The sequence below is a fragment of the Aristolochia californica genome, unplaced genomic scaffold (assembly GCF_029961685.1).
Source record: "Aristolochia californica isolate CCGP_79_NKW_82.1479 unplaced genomic scaffold, dmAriCali1.0.hap1 SCAF_7, whole genome shotgun sequence".
In the NCBI taxonomy this organism is placed as follows: Eukaryota; Viridiplantae; Streptophyta; class Magnoliopsida; order Piperales; family Aristolochiaceae; genus Aristolochia; species Aristolochia californica.
This window is the reverse complement of record NW_027182268.1, coordinates 36,469,351-36,486,254: the sequence shown is the minus strand read 5'-3', so window position 1 is coordinate 36,486,254 and position 16,904 is coordinate 36,469,351. Positions and strand designations below refer to the sequence as shown.

The window sequence follows — 16,904 nt, the reverse complement described above, 5'->3', positions numbered from 1 at the left end:
CCCGTCTTGTCTCCTTCCACTCTGAAGATACGCATTTATCCTTCTTCTGGGAGGTTCAAAAGTAAGCCAACTCATACTCTTTATACCTCGGCGGTTTACTTTGAGGACACTTATCAGGATAAGATTTGTATCTCTTCCTTCGAACTGTAACAAGCAAATCATCGGCCCCTCATGTTCTTTTCTGGTTCTCCAAACGATCGAAGATTGGGGTCATCTGAAAAAGACATGCAAGTGGAGAAGAAAGGCGACTAGCCTTGACGTCCAGGGTATATAATCATCGTAAGGATAATATTTGGTGCATGTTCTGCCTGCGGGCGTTTTCTCATGACCATAGGAGAATCAGAACTTCCACTATATGTATGGAGTGACAGAACTTCCACTATATGTATGGAGAATCAGAACTTTCATTTGAGTTCTTCGTTGAGATTCCTGTATTGACCTTCTTTTTGAATTTCAAGTTTTATGTCCAATTTCAAGAATAGGAATATGCACATACTGAACTTTTCTAAGCATTTTTTTTCCTTTCTTTATCGGCAGATGCTTCTCTCCACTGACCCCTACAACCAGACATTAGCAGCATCAAAATCGTTGAACAGACTCCTCCCTTTACGTTTTGGAAACTAGTGCCCGCCTCGGGTTATTTGTCAACTTTGCCAAAACAAGAATCGGAAACATAGTAGGTGATACTATGAGTTGCTGCGATTGCATGAATTGCTGGTAAAGCAAGTGGGTGCTCTGTGAATGATGAGCTGAAGGTTGAAGACGATTCCTGCGTACTGAAAGGGGAGCGCTCAGAATATCCCGATATCGCCTACTGCGGAAAGCCCTGATGAATATAAAACCGGAACTTAGGTGTCCATGTGTCTCTGTTTGACATTCGATTTCTAAAGCGATGAGACCATAAAGAATCAAACTGTAGAGTTTGTCGTAAGCAGCCACAAGGCCCACTACTTTAAGACTGGGTATCTCTAAAGATGACCGAAAATCATGGGACCATGGTCGGTCAAAAGATGATAATACTGTTGACTTTTTTCCTTTCTTCTTCAAAGTCAAATCGGACTGACCAATCTTTCTCCGGAAATAGAGAGGCTGAGAGAAGGATGAGTTTCCCAGGACAGGTTCTTACTGGGGATGGATTGGTACGATTTGAAGCTTGAATATGCTTTGTAAATCTCGAGGACAAACTCATGTTTCACATTGTTAAATATTAATTTATTTTTAATTCTGGATTTATGCAGGACTTGATAATTACAGAAAATATTATTCTACATTCTTAAATCCAATATAGTATCAGAGTAATACTTCTGGTTGTTCTAAAATTTTCTTTCCTTCTGTCTTTCCGAAGAAGGAGAAGAACGGAGAGGAATTCTCCATGCTTCCGTGGTTAATATCATCGTGTAATTAGACACAATAATCATACGGAATTAGCGACTGTGGCCTAATCCTCTTCCAGTGATATCAACAATAGTCAACACAAGTGACGCCATTCTGGCATGGAGATGCGACCAAATCATCAGAAGGTGGTGCCTCGCAGAGGAATCTTTCTTCCTCCTACGCATATAAATCACCTCAGAGTCTCTTCCTTCTTCACCACATTTCCCACATCGATCTCTCTTCTTCCAAAGTAATACCAGTCAGCAAATGGAGGGGAGGGGTGAGTCATCGGAGTCTCTGAGGTAAATCAGCATGATTGCGATCCACTCCGTCTTCCATGCTTCCATCTTTTCTAGTTTGAAAGATTTCGATCCTCTCCGTCTTCCATGCATCAGAAGACTGTATATGTTCTTTTTCTCCTTCTTATTCTCCTCAATCAGGATAAGAGTTAAAAGTGAACTGAACAAAAGCAGAAACGTAAACAGTCTGATGCTTATCTGAAGCTGCAAGAGAAATAGAAGATAAGAGTTAAAAACTCCTGTGACCATCCCATTCTGGGATAGGAGAAGATAGTTTTACTGGAACATATTGAGCTGATGAGTTTTACTGGAAAAATTCTGTGAATTTTCGTGCAAATTGGCTAATGAGTTTCTTCTCCAGGAACAAATGCGCCGCATGCTTCAGGCAGTACAACAAACTGGAGCATCTGGTAGAGCACATGAAGACCTCTTACCACTCTGTCCACGAACCAATGTGTGGCATATGCAAGAAGCACTGCAGATCATTTGAATCACTCAGGGAGCATCTGATAGGTAAAACGACACTCTTGCTTCGCAGTTCAAAGCCTATGATCTTGTTTTCTTTTTTTTTTCTCTTTTGGCCTTACCAGAGGTTAATTCTGTACCCCGACAGGTCCGTTACCGAAGGTCGAGTGCGCGAAGATATTCAGCACACGAGGCTGCAACCTCTGCTTGAGCATTCTCGAAAGCGCATATGCTCTTAGGGTTCATCGAGGATCATGCCAACTCCCGCGTGCAGCAGCTGTGAGTTCTTCCTCATACTCTTCTATGTACTTCAATCGTGAACAACTGTTAGTGAGATGCTGAGCCTGAACCGGACTGTGCAGGGACTGGCATCTCAAATGTCTAAGCTCAGCATAACCGCCTCCAATGAGAACGAGATGTACAACACTAGAAAACCAGTGGTTGCACTAGCGTGCAAGATGGTTGGCGGCGGGAGCGACGGAACCCTTGATCTCTGTGCGAGGGTCTGCCTCATTGACGAAGACGAAAAGACCGTCTTTCAAACCTATATCAAACCTCAGATTCCAATCACAAACTATCGGTAAGCGTAGAGCAACACTCAGAAACAATTCGGAATACCGAGAGTTCAATAAATAATCAGCTTCATTTCTCCAAACACATGCAAGGTATGAATCGACGGGCATAAGAGCAGAACACCTCAGGGATGCAATGCCGCTGAAGCAAGTTCAGAGGAAGATTCAGGACTTCTTGTGCAACGGAGAAGCGCTCTGGAAAATTCGTACGAAGGGTGGGAAAGCATGGATCCTCGTGGGTCATGGTCTGGATCATGACCTCGCCTGTTTAGGAATTGAATATCCCTCTCTCTTAATCAGGTAAGATCCTCAATGAAGATAGTCAGTTCCTTCTTTTCTCATGATTCATCGAAGGAAATTAATATATAACGGGACCAGAGAAACAGAAGCAAGCTATGACTCTTTATCTATTTTGTACTGACATGCTTGTTCAGGGACACGGCCAAATATCCACCATTGATGAAGACAAGCAAGCTAAGCAACTCCCTCAAGTACCTCACCCAAGCTTACCTCGGGTAAGTAGCCCTTCAAACCCAACTGATTCAAGACTGTGTTCATGAATACTCTCCAAGATACTTGGCTGAACAGATTCAAAACTTTCATTGACAGCTACGATATTCAGACCGGAATCCAAGACCCTTACGAGGACTGTGTGGCCGCAATGAGACTTTACGTGAGAATGCGCAATCAAGTTCATCCGGTTGAGGATCATCCTTACTGGGTCGAAGCACAAAACAAATCCCTTTATGCGAACTCGAGGCAGAAGGACCTGGAGAGGATGTCACCTGAGCAGCTACTCGACATCTCCAGATCGGATTACTACTGTTGGTGTTTGGACTCTAGGCAAGGCCTGGACAATTAGGCTCCTCCTGTTCTGTCACTTAACCAACATTTTGGAGGTCCGAAGGCTTTAGTACTTATTTGATGCATACAAGTATAGAAAATGATCAAATAAGAGAGTAGATTTGCAGACATGGGCTCTCATGCAGTGAATTTCAGACTATATACTACTATGAATATGTCTCTGTGTGTCTTAGTCTACTGATTAGACAATGTACTCTGGTCACCTTATTATGAAATAAATGCACTTAAACGGCTTGATGTACCTTACTTCCATATGTGTATGTGTATTAAAAAGTCCCACATCTCAAAGTATCTTGAGTTGCATGATAAATTTTCTATTTAGTAGTTTTATTTTGGGATAAAATTACAAGAATTCTTGACTTAACTCTTCTTATTTAGATAAAAATTGGATTTACCTCAAAATCAGATGACCCGGCCGATTAGTCGAGTCCTACCATAAATTAGACATATTGAATCAGGTTCGATTCGATAAACAATATAAGAGACTTGAAAAAAAAAATTGTTGGTGGAAGAATTCAAAGTGGAGACCAAACACTTGTGAGAAATCTTCATGCCAATTTACCAATCTATTGGATTGTGTTAAAGATTAACGAAATAAAAATATATTATAAGTCTAATGGTATCATCCCACTTTAGTCCAACTTATGGTGAAACCTGGTCTAACCCAATTAGATCAAAACTGGCCATCTTACCAATTTACCTATGTGACATTACAAGGTAAAATAGTAGAAGAGATATTTGCAAGGGAGACTCATAGAAAATCTTGCAGCAGTTGTCATGTTTACTAATTCAAAATTGTGAAATTTAACTTGTAAAAATAGAAAAAAATTAAAAGATCTAGTAATTAGCTGATAAGAAATACCAAAGAAAGATTTTTTGGTTGAATGCACCAATGTAAACTAGATAGTTCTGAGATAGGGTACTAGATGGGTCAAAACATCATGATTATATAGATTTAATTTTCAAACATGAAGTCACTTGACCTAATTTCAACTATAGTTATAAGTAACGAAGAAAAATAAAAAAAAAACAAGTGTGCCAAGAGTAAGAACAAAGGAGAGGGGAGGGAGGCCTACTTCCATTCCTTCTTGCCTCTCTCACCAATGCAAGAGAGAACTGCAAGAGGTAGGAGAAATAGGGACCCTCCCCTTCATTTTAGAAAGAGGGTTTTTTTATTGGTTATAGGACATGGGATGATGAAAGAGGGGTCTCTTACTTGTTATAGGACATGGGATGATGGAGGCTTCTATTCACTATTGAAAGGAAAGCCTAATTTATCTAGTCATTCAAGGATAGACCTTGAACCCAACTTCTAATAAAGTATCTAAGTAGAAGGACAGAGTAAACTTTCACCTCATCTAAAATTATCTTCATCAATATCCCATATGGGTGATTAAACACGTATTGGATATTGAAGAGCTAGGATTTCGTATCGGAAACGAAATCAGTCTGATGATTAGGGTCTGTTTGGAATCCTATGGAAAAGAAAATAAAATAAGAATTTAACCATTATTATTCCCAAAAATAGTTAGTGAAAAAAGATAATTTGATTATTATCTTATTTTCACAAACTATTTTTAAGGATAGTAATGGTCAAACTCTCATTTTTTTATTTATTTTTCTTTCCTAGTGGTTCCAACCAGACCCTTAAAGTTACACCGCCAAAATAATCTTAAACTATGTGGGAGGGGAGAAACCAGAAAACCATACTTAAAACGTTTGCATTACATTTACACTCATTTAAAAAGGAGAATTTGATCATTATTTCATTTTCACTAACTATTTAGGGATAATAATGGTTAAATTCTCATTTTCTTTCTTTTCTTTCCTAAGGGTTCCAACCAGACCCTTAAAAGTTACACAGCTAGACCAGAAAACCATACTTAAAACGTCTGCATTACATTTACACTCATTTAAAAAAGGAGAATTTGATCATTATCTCATTTTCACTCACTATTTTTAGGGATAATAATGATCAAATTCTTATTTTTTTTTCTTTTTTTTTTCTTTGGTAAGGGTTCCAACTAGACCTTAAAGTTACACCACCAGAATAATCTTAAACTATGTGGGAGGCATTACATTTACACTGGTTTAAAAAGGTGGCGTTCTGCAACAAATCTGGACTAAAATAGATTTTTTTTTTCGTTACAAAAAGGCAACCCAAGGCTGCATTTCCCACAAATCTAATTCAGCTACTGAAATCCGCGGTCTGTGGATAACGAAGACGATGGGTGTCTCCGCAAGCACAAATCAGATGGAATGGTTGCCATTCGTCGTTGCATTGCCTGGAGTGTAGTTCTCTATGAAGTAAATGCAGTCCGTCTTCGCCCTCAGGTCGTCTTTTTCCTTTGCCTTTTTCAATGCCTTCTTGTGCGTTAATAGCAGCACAAAAGGCAAGCCTGAAGAACAACTGAACGTCACAATGTAAATAGTATTAACACCGAAATACAAAACATATTGAAGAAGGTTAAATGTTTCAATTTTGAACAAAATTTTATGTTTTGAATGCGTTCAGTCTTTGGTCACTGTGATACTGTTGTTTTGCCCAAGAAGATTCATGGTTGCGTTGCGCCACAAGAAGCACCTTTTTGCGCGCAGCACTGCTCTGATCTCCATGACCTTTTTCATCAAGACTTGCCTCCCGGAATAGCGCATGTACGAGCACCCGAGCACAACCACCAGGCACTCCGGTACCACGCTGTTGTCGCAACCAGCGAGCCGACCTAAGACGCTTTCCGTTTGAGCCGGGGTCAGCCTCTTGGTGGGCAATTCCGGCGTGTCAACTAATGTCACCATGCCTCCCGCCGCCTCGATAATTAGTCGCGAGACCATCGTCGTCCTGCTTGGACCCACCGGTGCAGTACACGCCCAGAAGACAAGCGGCCCCGTCTTCCTCCGCCAGGACACGGCAGGCCATGTTGTTGAACTAACTCTTGTCGTGGCCACTAAACCCTGTTGAAGATACTGTTAAAGATACGTCGCCTTGATTCAAGGCTGTTGAACATATGTCGCCTTGATTCAAAGATCCATTTTTGTATATTCCGTTGAGGATAATTAGCCCTGATTACAGGCTAATTCTTTGTATAATTTTCGTGTCAGATTGATTGTAATATTCTGTATAAGATTATAAATTCATCATCAACACCACCTTCGAGGTGTGATGGTTTTTATCAAATCTTCTCATGATATCAGAGCAAGCGTTCTACCCTGTCTCTGTCGAGCGATTCTAAATTTTTTTCTTTCTCTGCCGAGCTTCACTACCCCTTTATTTTTTCCGCGGCGTCATTGTTCATCGCCTCTGTCATCGTCGCCGTTGAAGGAAGACGACAACTTCGCTTTCTTGGCGGAACCGGTGGCAGTGCATCCCGTCGTTGTTCGTCGTCTGCTCTCTGTCGTCCGACGCGAACCTACAACCGAAGACATTATCTCTATCGTCGTTCGTCCTTCACTCGTCGCTGCTTGCCGTTGCAATCTGCCATCGATCGCTGTCCGATCGCCGTTTGCCAGTTTCTCCTCCACCGGTTTATTTTCGGCTTTGCTGCTTCTCGATTCGGTCTTTACAGAAGATGTCGCTGCGCCTCCTGGTGAGTCAGCTATCGTCCCTTCAGGACCCTTTTCGCCTTCGGACTGAAGCCCAACTTTTTTTAGTTTATCTCTTTGATCAAAATCAAAGTCAAAGTTCCAAAAAAAAAAAAAAACGCTTTGCGTCTCCCTTGGCTTCCGAATCTTCTTCTCATCTTCTTCCTTTTAACACTCTAATCCACATGATCACCATCAAGCTTTCTCCCTCTAATTATCTTCTCTAGAAAAGCCAATTTCTTCCTCCCGTTGAGAGTCAAGAACTGTTAGCTTACGTCGATGGTACTCTTATCCCGCCACCTCGATTTGAACCAGCCACCTCTACCATACTCAACCCCACATTTCTTGTATGGAAATCAGCCGATCAACGGCTTCTCAGTTTATTGCTCTTCTCTCTCACCGAGGAAGCCATGGCTGTCGTTGTTGGCGTCTCCACTGCTCGTGATGTCTGGGTCGCATTGGAGAATACCTTCAGCCATCATTCGAAAGCCCGTGAACTACGACTCAAGGATGATTTGCGACTGATGAAACGCGGCACCAAACCAATTGCTGAGTACGCTCGTACTTTTAAAGCCCTTTGTGACCAGCTCCATGCCATTGGTAGACCTGTCAAGGACATTGACAAAGTGCATTGGTTCCTTCGTGGCCTCGACGCTGAGTTTTCCAGTTTTTCTACCGTTCAGATGGCTCTTACCACTCTCCCCTGTTTTTCAGATTTAGTTTCTAAAGCAGAAAGTTTTGAGTTGTTCCAGCGGTCCCTTGAGCCTCCTACCACCACTGCGGCGTTCACAGCCACTAATCGCAGTCGTACCAATACCCATGGAACTTCCTCTGCTTCCCGTGGTAACCACCGAGGTCGTACTCATTCCCACGGTCGCAACTCTTCCAACTGAGGACGCACCCACTCTGGTCAGGGTCGCCGTCCACCCCGCTGCCAAATTTTTCGCATGGAGGGCCATTATGCTAATCGTTACAATCAGCGGTATACTCAGACTGACTCCTTGGCTAATCGTGTTGAAGCCTTCAACACATCTTGTTCTCTCTCTGGATTCGAGGTTGCTGACTGGTTTTTGGACACTGGGACTTCAACCCATATGACCACCGATCCATCTACCTTGGATCAGTCCAAAAATTACATGGGTAAGGACTTTATGATCGTAGGAAACGGTGCATCTCTACCCATTACCCACACTGGTACCTTTTCTCCTGCTCCAAATATTCACTTATTAGATGTCTTGGTTGCTCCTCATCTCACGAAAAATCTTCTTTCAATTAGTAAATTAACTTCTAATTTTCCCCTCTCTGTTACATTTAATAATACTTTTTTCACTATGCAGAATCGTCAAACAGGAAAAGTGGTGGCAACCGGTAAAAGAGATGGAGGGTATTATGTGCTGGAGTGCGGCAACTCTACTTTTCTTTCTATTCTGCGAAATAAATCTCTGCGTGCTTCATATGATTTATGGCATGCTCATCTTGGTCATGTGAATCACTCTGTTATTTCATTTTTAAATAAAAAATGACATTTTTCTCTTACGTCTTTATTGCCTTCTCCCAAACTATGTAGTACCTGCCAACTTGCTAAAAATCATCGTTTGCCTTATTCTCAAAATGAACGCAGGTCGTCTCATGTGTTAGATCTCATTCATTGAGATCTTTGGGGTCCTTCCCCAGCCAAATTAACTTCGGGTTTTCTCTACTATGTCATTTTTATTGATGATTATTCCCGATTCACCTGGTTTTATCCTCTGAAATTTAAATCTGATTTATTTGATATTTTTCTTCAATTTCAAAAAAAAAAATTGAAACCCAACATTCCACTCGTATCAAGATTTTCCAAAAGTGATGGTGGTGCCGAATTTACTAGTAATTGCTTCAAAGCCCATCTACATTTTTCTAGCATTCATCATCAACTCTCTTGCCCATATACTCCTGCTCAAAACGGTCGGGCTGAAAGAAAACATCGTCATCTAACTGAGACTGGCTTAGCACTTCTTTTCCACTCTCATCTTCCTTCTCACTTATGGGTTGACGCTTTCAGCATTGCAGCTTATATCATCAACTGGTTGCCCACTCCATTTCTTGGAGGTAAGTCACCTTTTGACCTTTTATACGGCTACTCTCCGAATTATAAAAATTTTCATCCTTTCGGTTGTCATGTTTATCATTGCTTGCGTGATTATATGCCTCACAAACTTTCTCCCCGCAGTGTTCTTTGCATTTTCTTAGGTTATAGTCCCTCTCACAAAGGGTTTCGTTATCTTGATCCTCTCACCTCTCTGCTATATATCACCCGGCATGCTCAATTTGATGAAACTCACTTTCCTACAATCCCTAGCTCCCAAACCCAACCACTCTCTTCTCTTCACATATCCAATTTCTTGGAACCACGTCTTCATCATATTGAGCCACATACCCCTTCCCCTCCTCCACATTCCCCGCACATTCCTCGATCCAACTCCTCCCCGTGTAATATTTGTTCTGACCCTTTGGATGAGTTTGTGCAGGTTGATAATCCTCTTGCAGGTGCTTCTTTGCCACCCTCGGCCTCTAGTCCGCCTTTTATTGAGACCGCTGCTCATCCGCCTTCTCCCTTGGGCTCTCATCCTATGATTACCCAAACTAAAGCTGGTATTTTCAAGCCTCGTCATCCAGCGCATCTCAGTGTCTTGGGTTCTTCTGGACTTATTCCGACTCTTCTTACTTCCACCGAACCCAAAGGATTCAAATCTGCTGCTAAGAATCCTGCTTGGCTTGTTGCCATGGATGAAGAAGTTCAAAACTTTGCAACAAAATGGCACTTGGATTTTGGTTCCTCGTCCTATCAACACCAACATAGTGGGCTCTAAAGGGGTATTTCGCACTAAATATTTGCCAGATGGTTCTATAGAGCGTCTCAATGCTCGCCTTATTGCCAAAGGTTATACTCAGGTACCTAGTCTCGATTACACTAACACTTTCAGTCCGGTTGTCAAAGCTACCATTGTCCGTGTTGTGCTTTCTCTTGTTGTTACCAATAAATGGCCTCTTCGGTAACTTGATGTCAAGAATGTCTTCCTCAATGGCAACCTTATTGAACATGTTTATATGGAACAACATCCTGGGTATATTGATCCTCGCTTTCTCACTCATGTTTGTCTGTTAAAGAAAGCTCTCTATGGCCTCAAGCAAGCACCTCGTGCCTGGTTTCAGCGTTTCAGCTCCTTTCTTCTCACACTTGGGTTTTCTTGTAGCCGCACCGACACTCTCCCCTTGTCTTTCATCAACACTCTAGCTAAATATTTGCTTTTTTATGTTGATGACATTATTGTTACTAGCAACAATCCATATCTGCTTGACAACTTTACTCATAAGCTTCATTCTGAGTTTTCTACCAAGGATTTGGGCTTCCTCAGTTACTTTCTTGGTCTCGAAGCTTCGCCCACTTCTAATGGTCTATTTATCAGTCAGTTAAAATATGTTGCTCTGGATATTCTCACTCGCGCTCAGTTGCTCAACAACAAACATGTTCACACTCCCATGGTTATTTCCCAACATTTGTCTGCTGATGGTTCTCCTTTCTCTGATCCTACTCTCTATCGGTCTCTGGTTGGCGCCCTTCAGTATTTGACCATTTCGCGCCCAGATATTGCTAATGTTGTTAATTCTGTCAGTCAATTTTTGCACACCCCTACTAAAGATCATTTTCTTGTTGTTAAGCGTACTCTCCGTTATGTTAAGGGCACTCTCCATTTTGGCCTTATTTTTCGTCCATCCAATGTTCCCAGTGCGCTAGTCGCTTATTCGGATGCTAACTAGTCTGGCTGCCCGATACTTGTCGTTCCACATCAGGTTACTCCATTTATCTTGGTAACAATCTCGTTTTTTGGAGTGCAAAGAAGTAACCTACTGTCTCCCGCTCTAATTATGAATCTGAGTATCGCGCCCTAACTATGACTGCTGCTGAACTTCTTTGGTTTACGCATCTTCTGCATGATCTCAAGGTCCCAGTTCCACAGCCACCCATGCTCTTATGCGACAACAAAAGTTCTATCTTCTTAATCTCCAATCCTGTTTCCCACAAGCAGGTCAAACATGTTGAATTAGATTACCATTTTTTTCAGGAACTTGTTGTCTGGCTGACATCTTCACCAAAAGTGTTCCTCGACCTCTTTTTGAATTTTTTCGATCCAAGCTTCATGTTCATTCCAATCCGACGCTCAGCTTGCGGGGGGATGTTGAAGATACTGTTAAAGATACATCGCCTTGATTCAAAGTTGTTGAAGATATGTCACCTTAATTCAAGGCTCCATTTTTGTATATTCCATTGAAGATAATTAACCCTGATTACAGGCTAATTCTTTGTATAATTTCCGTTTCAGATTAATTATAATATTTTATATATAGCATTGTAAAGATTATAAATTCATGGTCAACACCCCCACCACCTTTTATGTGTGATAGTTTTTATCAAATCTTTTCAAACCCCATGACGAAGATCACTTGCAGCCGCCTGGCGTTCCGGAGAGCGTATCGGATCTAGGCCTGCTGCGAGGAGAGAATATCACAGCGACGGCTGTTCCGCCATTCGAAGAAAAACACTCGCGCCGGACAGGGAAGCTGCTGACAGCTTGGAAAGGAGAAGGAGAGGGGGATTCATACGGAAATTTCAGAACTAAAGAATGAAACAAGAAGAATATTCGGAGGTTCGTCGCTTGTCTCGGTCTAATTTCTTCCTTGTGAATTCTTTCTTCCTGAATGGTTTAAGAATAGTGTTTTTAATCCACGTGAGAGATACTACCCTTCATGGTTCCCCATTGTTCTTGATTAAAGCGCAGGGCTTTCCTCTACAGGACTGAACAAAGGTTCACTTCCACATTTATAAAATTCTCTACTCCAACAAACACTAAAGCAAGTAATTAAACAGGGAAAAGGTCCAGAATTCTCAGGGACATTACCCTTCTGAGAAGCCCAGGAAAGTTTAAAAATCCACAGCCAATTCCTCTATTAGACAGTGCAGAAGAGAGATTTTGAAGAGTACATTCGAGGTGGGGAATCCATTTATATAATTTCAACTATTTTACTCATTCTTTTCGAGTAGAAAGCTCTGCAGCTGTACAAGCTATTCTACATTTTTCAAAGAGAAGTTCGTGTAATTTGTGGAAGCTTCCCCAGAAATTAATGGTCTCTCGCACTTCATGGAATAGGATGGATGACAACCTTTCCTGTTGCTCGCCCCTTCTCAAGATAAGAGAAAGCTTCCGGTACCTGTTGAAAAGGGAAAGGGCCAGTCGGATCCAGAATCGGCTTCACCTTTCCACTCTCTATGTAAGGATTCAGCTTAGCTAGAACAGACCCGTCGGAAGTGACCACGAACCGGAAGCCTGGGGGAGTGACCGCCCCGGTCAGAACCACCACGCTACCGCCTTCCTTCACGGCTTTTGCTGCTCGCTCGCCCTGTCCTGCATAGTTTTATTAACTACTGAATCAGCTTCAAGTTCTTTCTTTCTCTGGTGCTAAAACATTAGAAATTGACCCATATAATTAATTGAATTTATCTGATGGAGGCACCGTTTCTCTTTTAAAAAAAAACGTTTCTGCTCTTTACGTTTTTCTTGAAGATAGACAACTCGATGATGTTAATCTTATTTCGAGAGGCGAGCTTACCGACTGCGTCATATACAACATCAAATTTCTCTGGTAGATCTTCAAAATTCTCCTTGGTGTAGTCAATGGCCAAATCTGCTCCCAAGCTCCTCAAAAGCTCCAATTTTCCAGTACTGGCCGTAGCTGCAACTCTGGATGAACCAAACACCTGCTTTGCAAGCTGACCAAAATGAAGCCAGGAGCTGTCAATATACTAACTATTTGAAACGAGAACCGATGAACTCTACCAAACTCTGCACTATTTTCTCTTCCAATGTGGAAAAGAGCACAACTGAAAGTCTGAAACTAAATACAACAAAAATGTGGGTTCGGTGCGTGAAAATTTACCTGGATTACTAGAGATCCTACACCACCAGCCCCACCCAGAACAAGAAGTGATTTACCGGCAGAAAATCCAGCTCTTTCGAGACCTTCATAGGCGGTCTCAATGGCAAGGGGAAGGCTAGCAGCCTGTACAAAATCAAGATTCTTTGGCTTAAGAGCCAGAAGTCTCTCCTCAACCGCAGTATACTCACCAAGGGATCCAAATTGCTTTGGGTTTTCCAAGGCCTTCTCATTTACGTCCCCGTATACTTCATCACCTTCCTTCAGGGATTTCACTTGGCCTCCCACCTTTACAACTACTCCGGACACATCGTAGCCTGGAACGGTCTACAGAAAACCCAAATTAAGAAAGAAATCCACAGAAAAGAAACTAGTTTTACAATTCCTTTGCTCTTGAACAGACAACCGAATGTTCTTGAATGACTGAAGTAAAACAATTCAGATTGTTGGAGAAGTAGAGTATGTCGCAGCCAGACGATTGCTCACCACCATAAACAGTTGATCATAGTTAGTTGAGTAACCAAAATGCCAACAAAGATCAACGGGATTAAAGAATAAAGATTAAAAATAAATCCAAGGGGGAGAAAGAGGAAGACAACGTACGGGTAAAGGTGAATCGGTGGCCTTGAACTTCCCCTGCCTCCTCTTCGCATCAACTGGATTAAGTGCTGCCGCAACAACCTTAATCAAAACCTGATCCTCTTTAACTTCAGGCACCGAAACATTGTCATCGAATTTCAACACATCAACGCCGCCGTACTCGCCGTAGGTCCAAGATTTCATCACGGAAGGAATAGTGGGACTGGCCTTAGTGTCTGAAGCCGAGGCTGCACGGGAACTTGCAGAGATCCTGAAGGTACGAACAGAGAGCTGATTGCCCAAAGAAGCCAAGCTGTCGCTAGAATGCTGGTGAAGGGGTGTTAGGGAGAGAAATGAGGAACCTAAAGAGGGTCTCCTGGAGGCGACCGACCGATGCAAAGGGTTGAATTGCGCAGAAATGGCGGTGCTGAGAATGGCTTCCATTGTCCCCTATGACTGCTTATCTGCATTCTGCTCGCCAGGGTCCAGGCGCTGTGTAAATAGGCTTCACCAGGCAGGCAGTGTCGCAGCACCCTGTGAAGTGGTGACACGTGGGTGGCCACCCTTTTCGGATTTTTGGCTAGGACTCAAGAGCGAACGTTCCAGAAGAAGCGTACTTAACTTTACCTAATTAAGCTTTCTTATGCAAGCTAAGCTTCATAATTAGTACTGTTTTTAATAATTACTTATGATAAATATTATTATTATAATATAATAAAAATAAATAATATAATTATAATTAGTTTAACTTTTTTAAAATAACTTTAATTAAAAAAAGGGACGCGGAAACACTCTCCCACATATAAAATTAAGTAAAAAAATTATCCTAAAATAACTAACAAATTTATAAATTCAAGATCTTTGTACTCGTTAATCCATATCAGACTATTCTTTAAACATTTTCCTTCTAGAAAAGGCTCCTGTCAACTTAGACTTGGGGTTTATATTACCTACTAAACTAAGCCCATTTGTCTAACCTCATTGTACAACAAACCAAACGTTGGCTTACGAAGTCTTGAATTCTGTATTATACACTTCCGTTACAGAGATTATAGCCTGATATTAGCGAACTCAGAGCAAAGGATACGAAAGCCATAAACGACATCCCGATGGAAGCACTGGCCATCTTCGTGAATTCATCCTCACCCCAGTTCGAGACCCACTCGTCAGTCCGAGTTGCAGCTGACGACGAAGCTGATATCAGCAGATACGCCAGTAGCTGCAATCATTCACAGGAAACATCAAACACTATTCATAATGGTCGAAACCATCAATGATCGAACTTTTGCGAAACGAAGAAAACAAAAAGATCAATCCATCGGTATCCAGGAATTGGATGATTTGCTGCTCTGCTGGTTAGTAAAACTTTGCAAATCATACCCATTTGGAAATTCTTCGTTCGGAAGGATCTTCAATGATTATCGTAATAAAATAACACTAACTCTTATGATCCTTTTTATCCAAGCACCTGATAAGGAATACAGGACAAGCAGCAGGAACAAACACAAACTTCCTGGCAGTGGATTCCACCAGTCAGCTCTAATGATGGACCCCTCTCCCCCTGCTTTTTCTTTACTGAAAATTCGAAATTAGAAAGATACTTGCCTGATCCAACGAGAAATCCAAGTATCGACGGAAGGGATGCTGGATCAGGTACTTCCCGGTGACCAAATGGTGAACGAGTGCGTAAGCTTGGAAGCCGGAGTACACGAAACCAATTACGGTCAGCGATATGCAGTACCTGCCCATTCACAAATTGTTCACCGAATAAAGAAGATGTAATAAACTACTAAAACATAAATGAAAAGAAAGGGAAAAGTTTCACGAATGCAAATGAAGACTTTAGTTAAAGAACAAGCGAAAGCATAAGATAATACTGGAAAGTAAAAAGTGACGAACCGAATCACATGTTCTCAATCTCTAATAGTAAGAAAACAGGCAGAAGGGTAAATACATAACATTCGAACATCTCTGCAACTGCGAATTATCCACAGCACAACAAATAGAAAGAAATGAATCAAACAAAATCATGAATCAGAACTAAAAGTTCAGAGCAAATGATGAGAAATTTCCTATAAAATTTTAAAATAAAAAAGTATATGGGATTATCAGCATAATCCCTAACAGTATCAGCATAGGAGCGATTATTAGTAACGATTATCTGTTCTCTCTTTTTCTCTTGAGTCCAAAATTCCACGCTTGGACTTTTTATCGAAACCAGAAGCAAATGAAATATGACAATCCACTTCCGAGCCGAAATAAAAAATAAAAAATAAAAACAAAAAACAAAAAGAGTTAAGTAGGTGTCTTGAATACCTGTATTCCTTGTATCTTTCGAAAGAATCTCCAGCCCATCCCCGAGTCTTATCCGCGGCCATCACCGAGAAGGAGATCAAACAGAAAAGAAGGCCACAGATTCTAAACCCTAGCTCCGCCCTCTTCAACATTGCATCTCTCCTCGATCGACGCAGAATCCCCAATACAACCTTCGATCTCCGGTCGCCAGACGGTGCCTCCACTTTCGTCGCGGCCGGCAGATCCTCTCTGTTGGCCCGGTTCACCACAGCAGGAGCAGAGAGCGTAGAAAGGCCCAGCTCGTCCCTCACCGTGCGGTTGGACGCCTGTGGCGGCTGAGGTAAAGCAAGAACTTCCTGAACAGTTATTTTCCGGATCGCCGGAGAGAGAGGATTTTCAGGAGATACCCTTGGGGACTCCTCCATATGATTCGACGGAGGGTTGTCCACCGGCGGCGGGGACCTATTTTGCTCCCGAGCCGATCGGCGAATGGCATCCATGTCAGGCCGGCGGTGTTAGCAAGAGTTGGTGGGTTGAGTCAATGGCAGTATAAAGAAGCCGAGGCATCTATTTTACGGGCCTACACATGTATACAGAACACTTGCGCTTTGGAGTGAAGATTGGAATCGAAGGTGTCTGGTTGTGCGTGTAGGAGTAAAAAGCTACTAACTTTCGTGTCAAGGCCCACCTCAGGCAAGATTCTTTTGTGGCGTTGCTTTGCTTCTACTAAGCCTTCATGGACACCTGGAAAGCACAAAGACGACTGTACTGCCTAAGTGTAAGCTGTCAAACCCGAACCGGTCTTTGCCGATTCGGTCTCGATGACTCAGGATGACTCGTAAATATAATCTTTGACATTTAAACATTTAATTCTTTTAAATATCATCATTAAAATGCTATTAGCTTA

The 16,904-nt window shown here is 41.9% G+C and overlaps 4 protein-coding genes across 4 annotated transcripts; 2 read left to right on the top strand and 2 right to left on the bottom strand.

Moving 5' to 3' along the window:
* Positions 1 to 1,641: 1,641 nt before the first annotated feature.
* On the top strand, positions 1,642 to 3,572 carry LOC137937385 (RNA exonuclease 4). The gene is made up of 7 exons (XM_068782449.1): positions 1,642 to 1,676; positions 2,035 to 2,186; positions 2,287 to 2,417; positions 2,501 to 2,718; positions 2,804 to 3,010; positions 3,145 to 3,225; positions 3,320 to 3,572. The coding sequence occupies exons 1-7, from the start codon at positions 1,642 to 1,644 to the stop codon at positions 3,570 to 3,572; spliced, it is 1,077 nt and encodes a 358-aa protein (XP_068638550.1).
* A 3,991-nt stretch (positions 3,573 to 7,563) lies between these two features.
* LOC137937384 (uncharacterized) lies at positions 7,564 to 8,046 on the top strand. The gene has a single exon (XM_068782448.1). It carries the CDS (start codon positions 7,564 to 7,566, stop codon positions 8,044 to 8,046), a length of 483 nt encoding a protein of 160 aa, XP_068638549.1.
* A 4,066-nt stretch (positions 8,047 to 12,112) lies between these two features.
* LOC137937713 (2-methylene-furan-3-one reductase-like) lies at positions 12,113 to 14,183 on the bottom strand. The gene is made up of 4 exons (XM_068782840.1): positions 13,727 to 14,183; positions 13,127 to 13,450; positions 12,800 to 12,959; positions 12,113 to 12,594 (listed from the first exon to the last, which is right to left on the bottom strand). Exons 1-4 carry the CDS (start codon positions 14,144 to 14,146, stop codon positions 12,329 to 12,331), a joined length of 1,170 nt encoding a protein of 389 aa, XP_068638941.1. The 5' UTR covers positions 14,147 to 14,183; the 3' UTR covers positions 12,113 to 12,328.
* A 459-nt stretch (positions 14,184 to 14,642) lies between these two features.
* Positions 14,643 to 16,576, bottom strand: LOC137937719 (CASP-like protein 4A3). The gene is made up of 3 exons (XM_068782847.1): positions 16,019 to 16,576; positions 15,308 to 15,443; positions 14,643 to 14,921 (listed from the first exon to the last, which is right to left on the bottom strand). The coding sequence occupies exons 1-3, from the start codon at positions 16,495 to 16,497 to the stop codon at positions 14,730 to 14,732; spliced, it is 807 nt and encodes a 268-aa protein (XP_068638948.1). The 5' UTR covers positions 16,498 to 16,576; the 3' UTR covers positions 14,643 to 14,729.
* Positions 16,577 to 16,904: the final 328 nt, after the last annotated feature.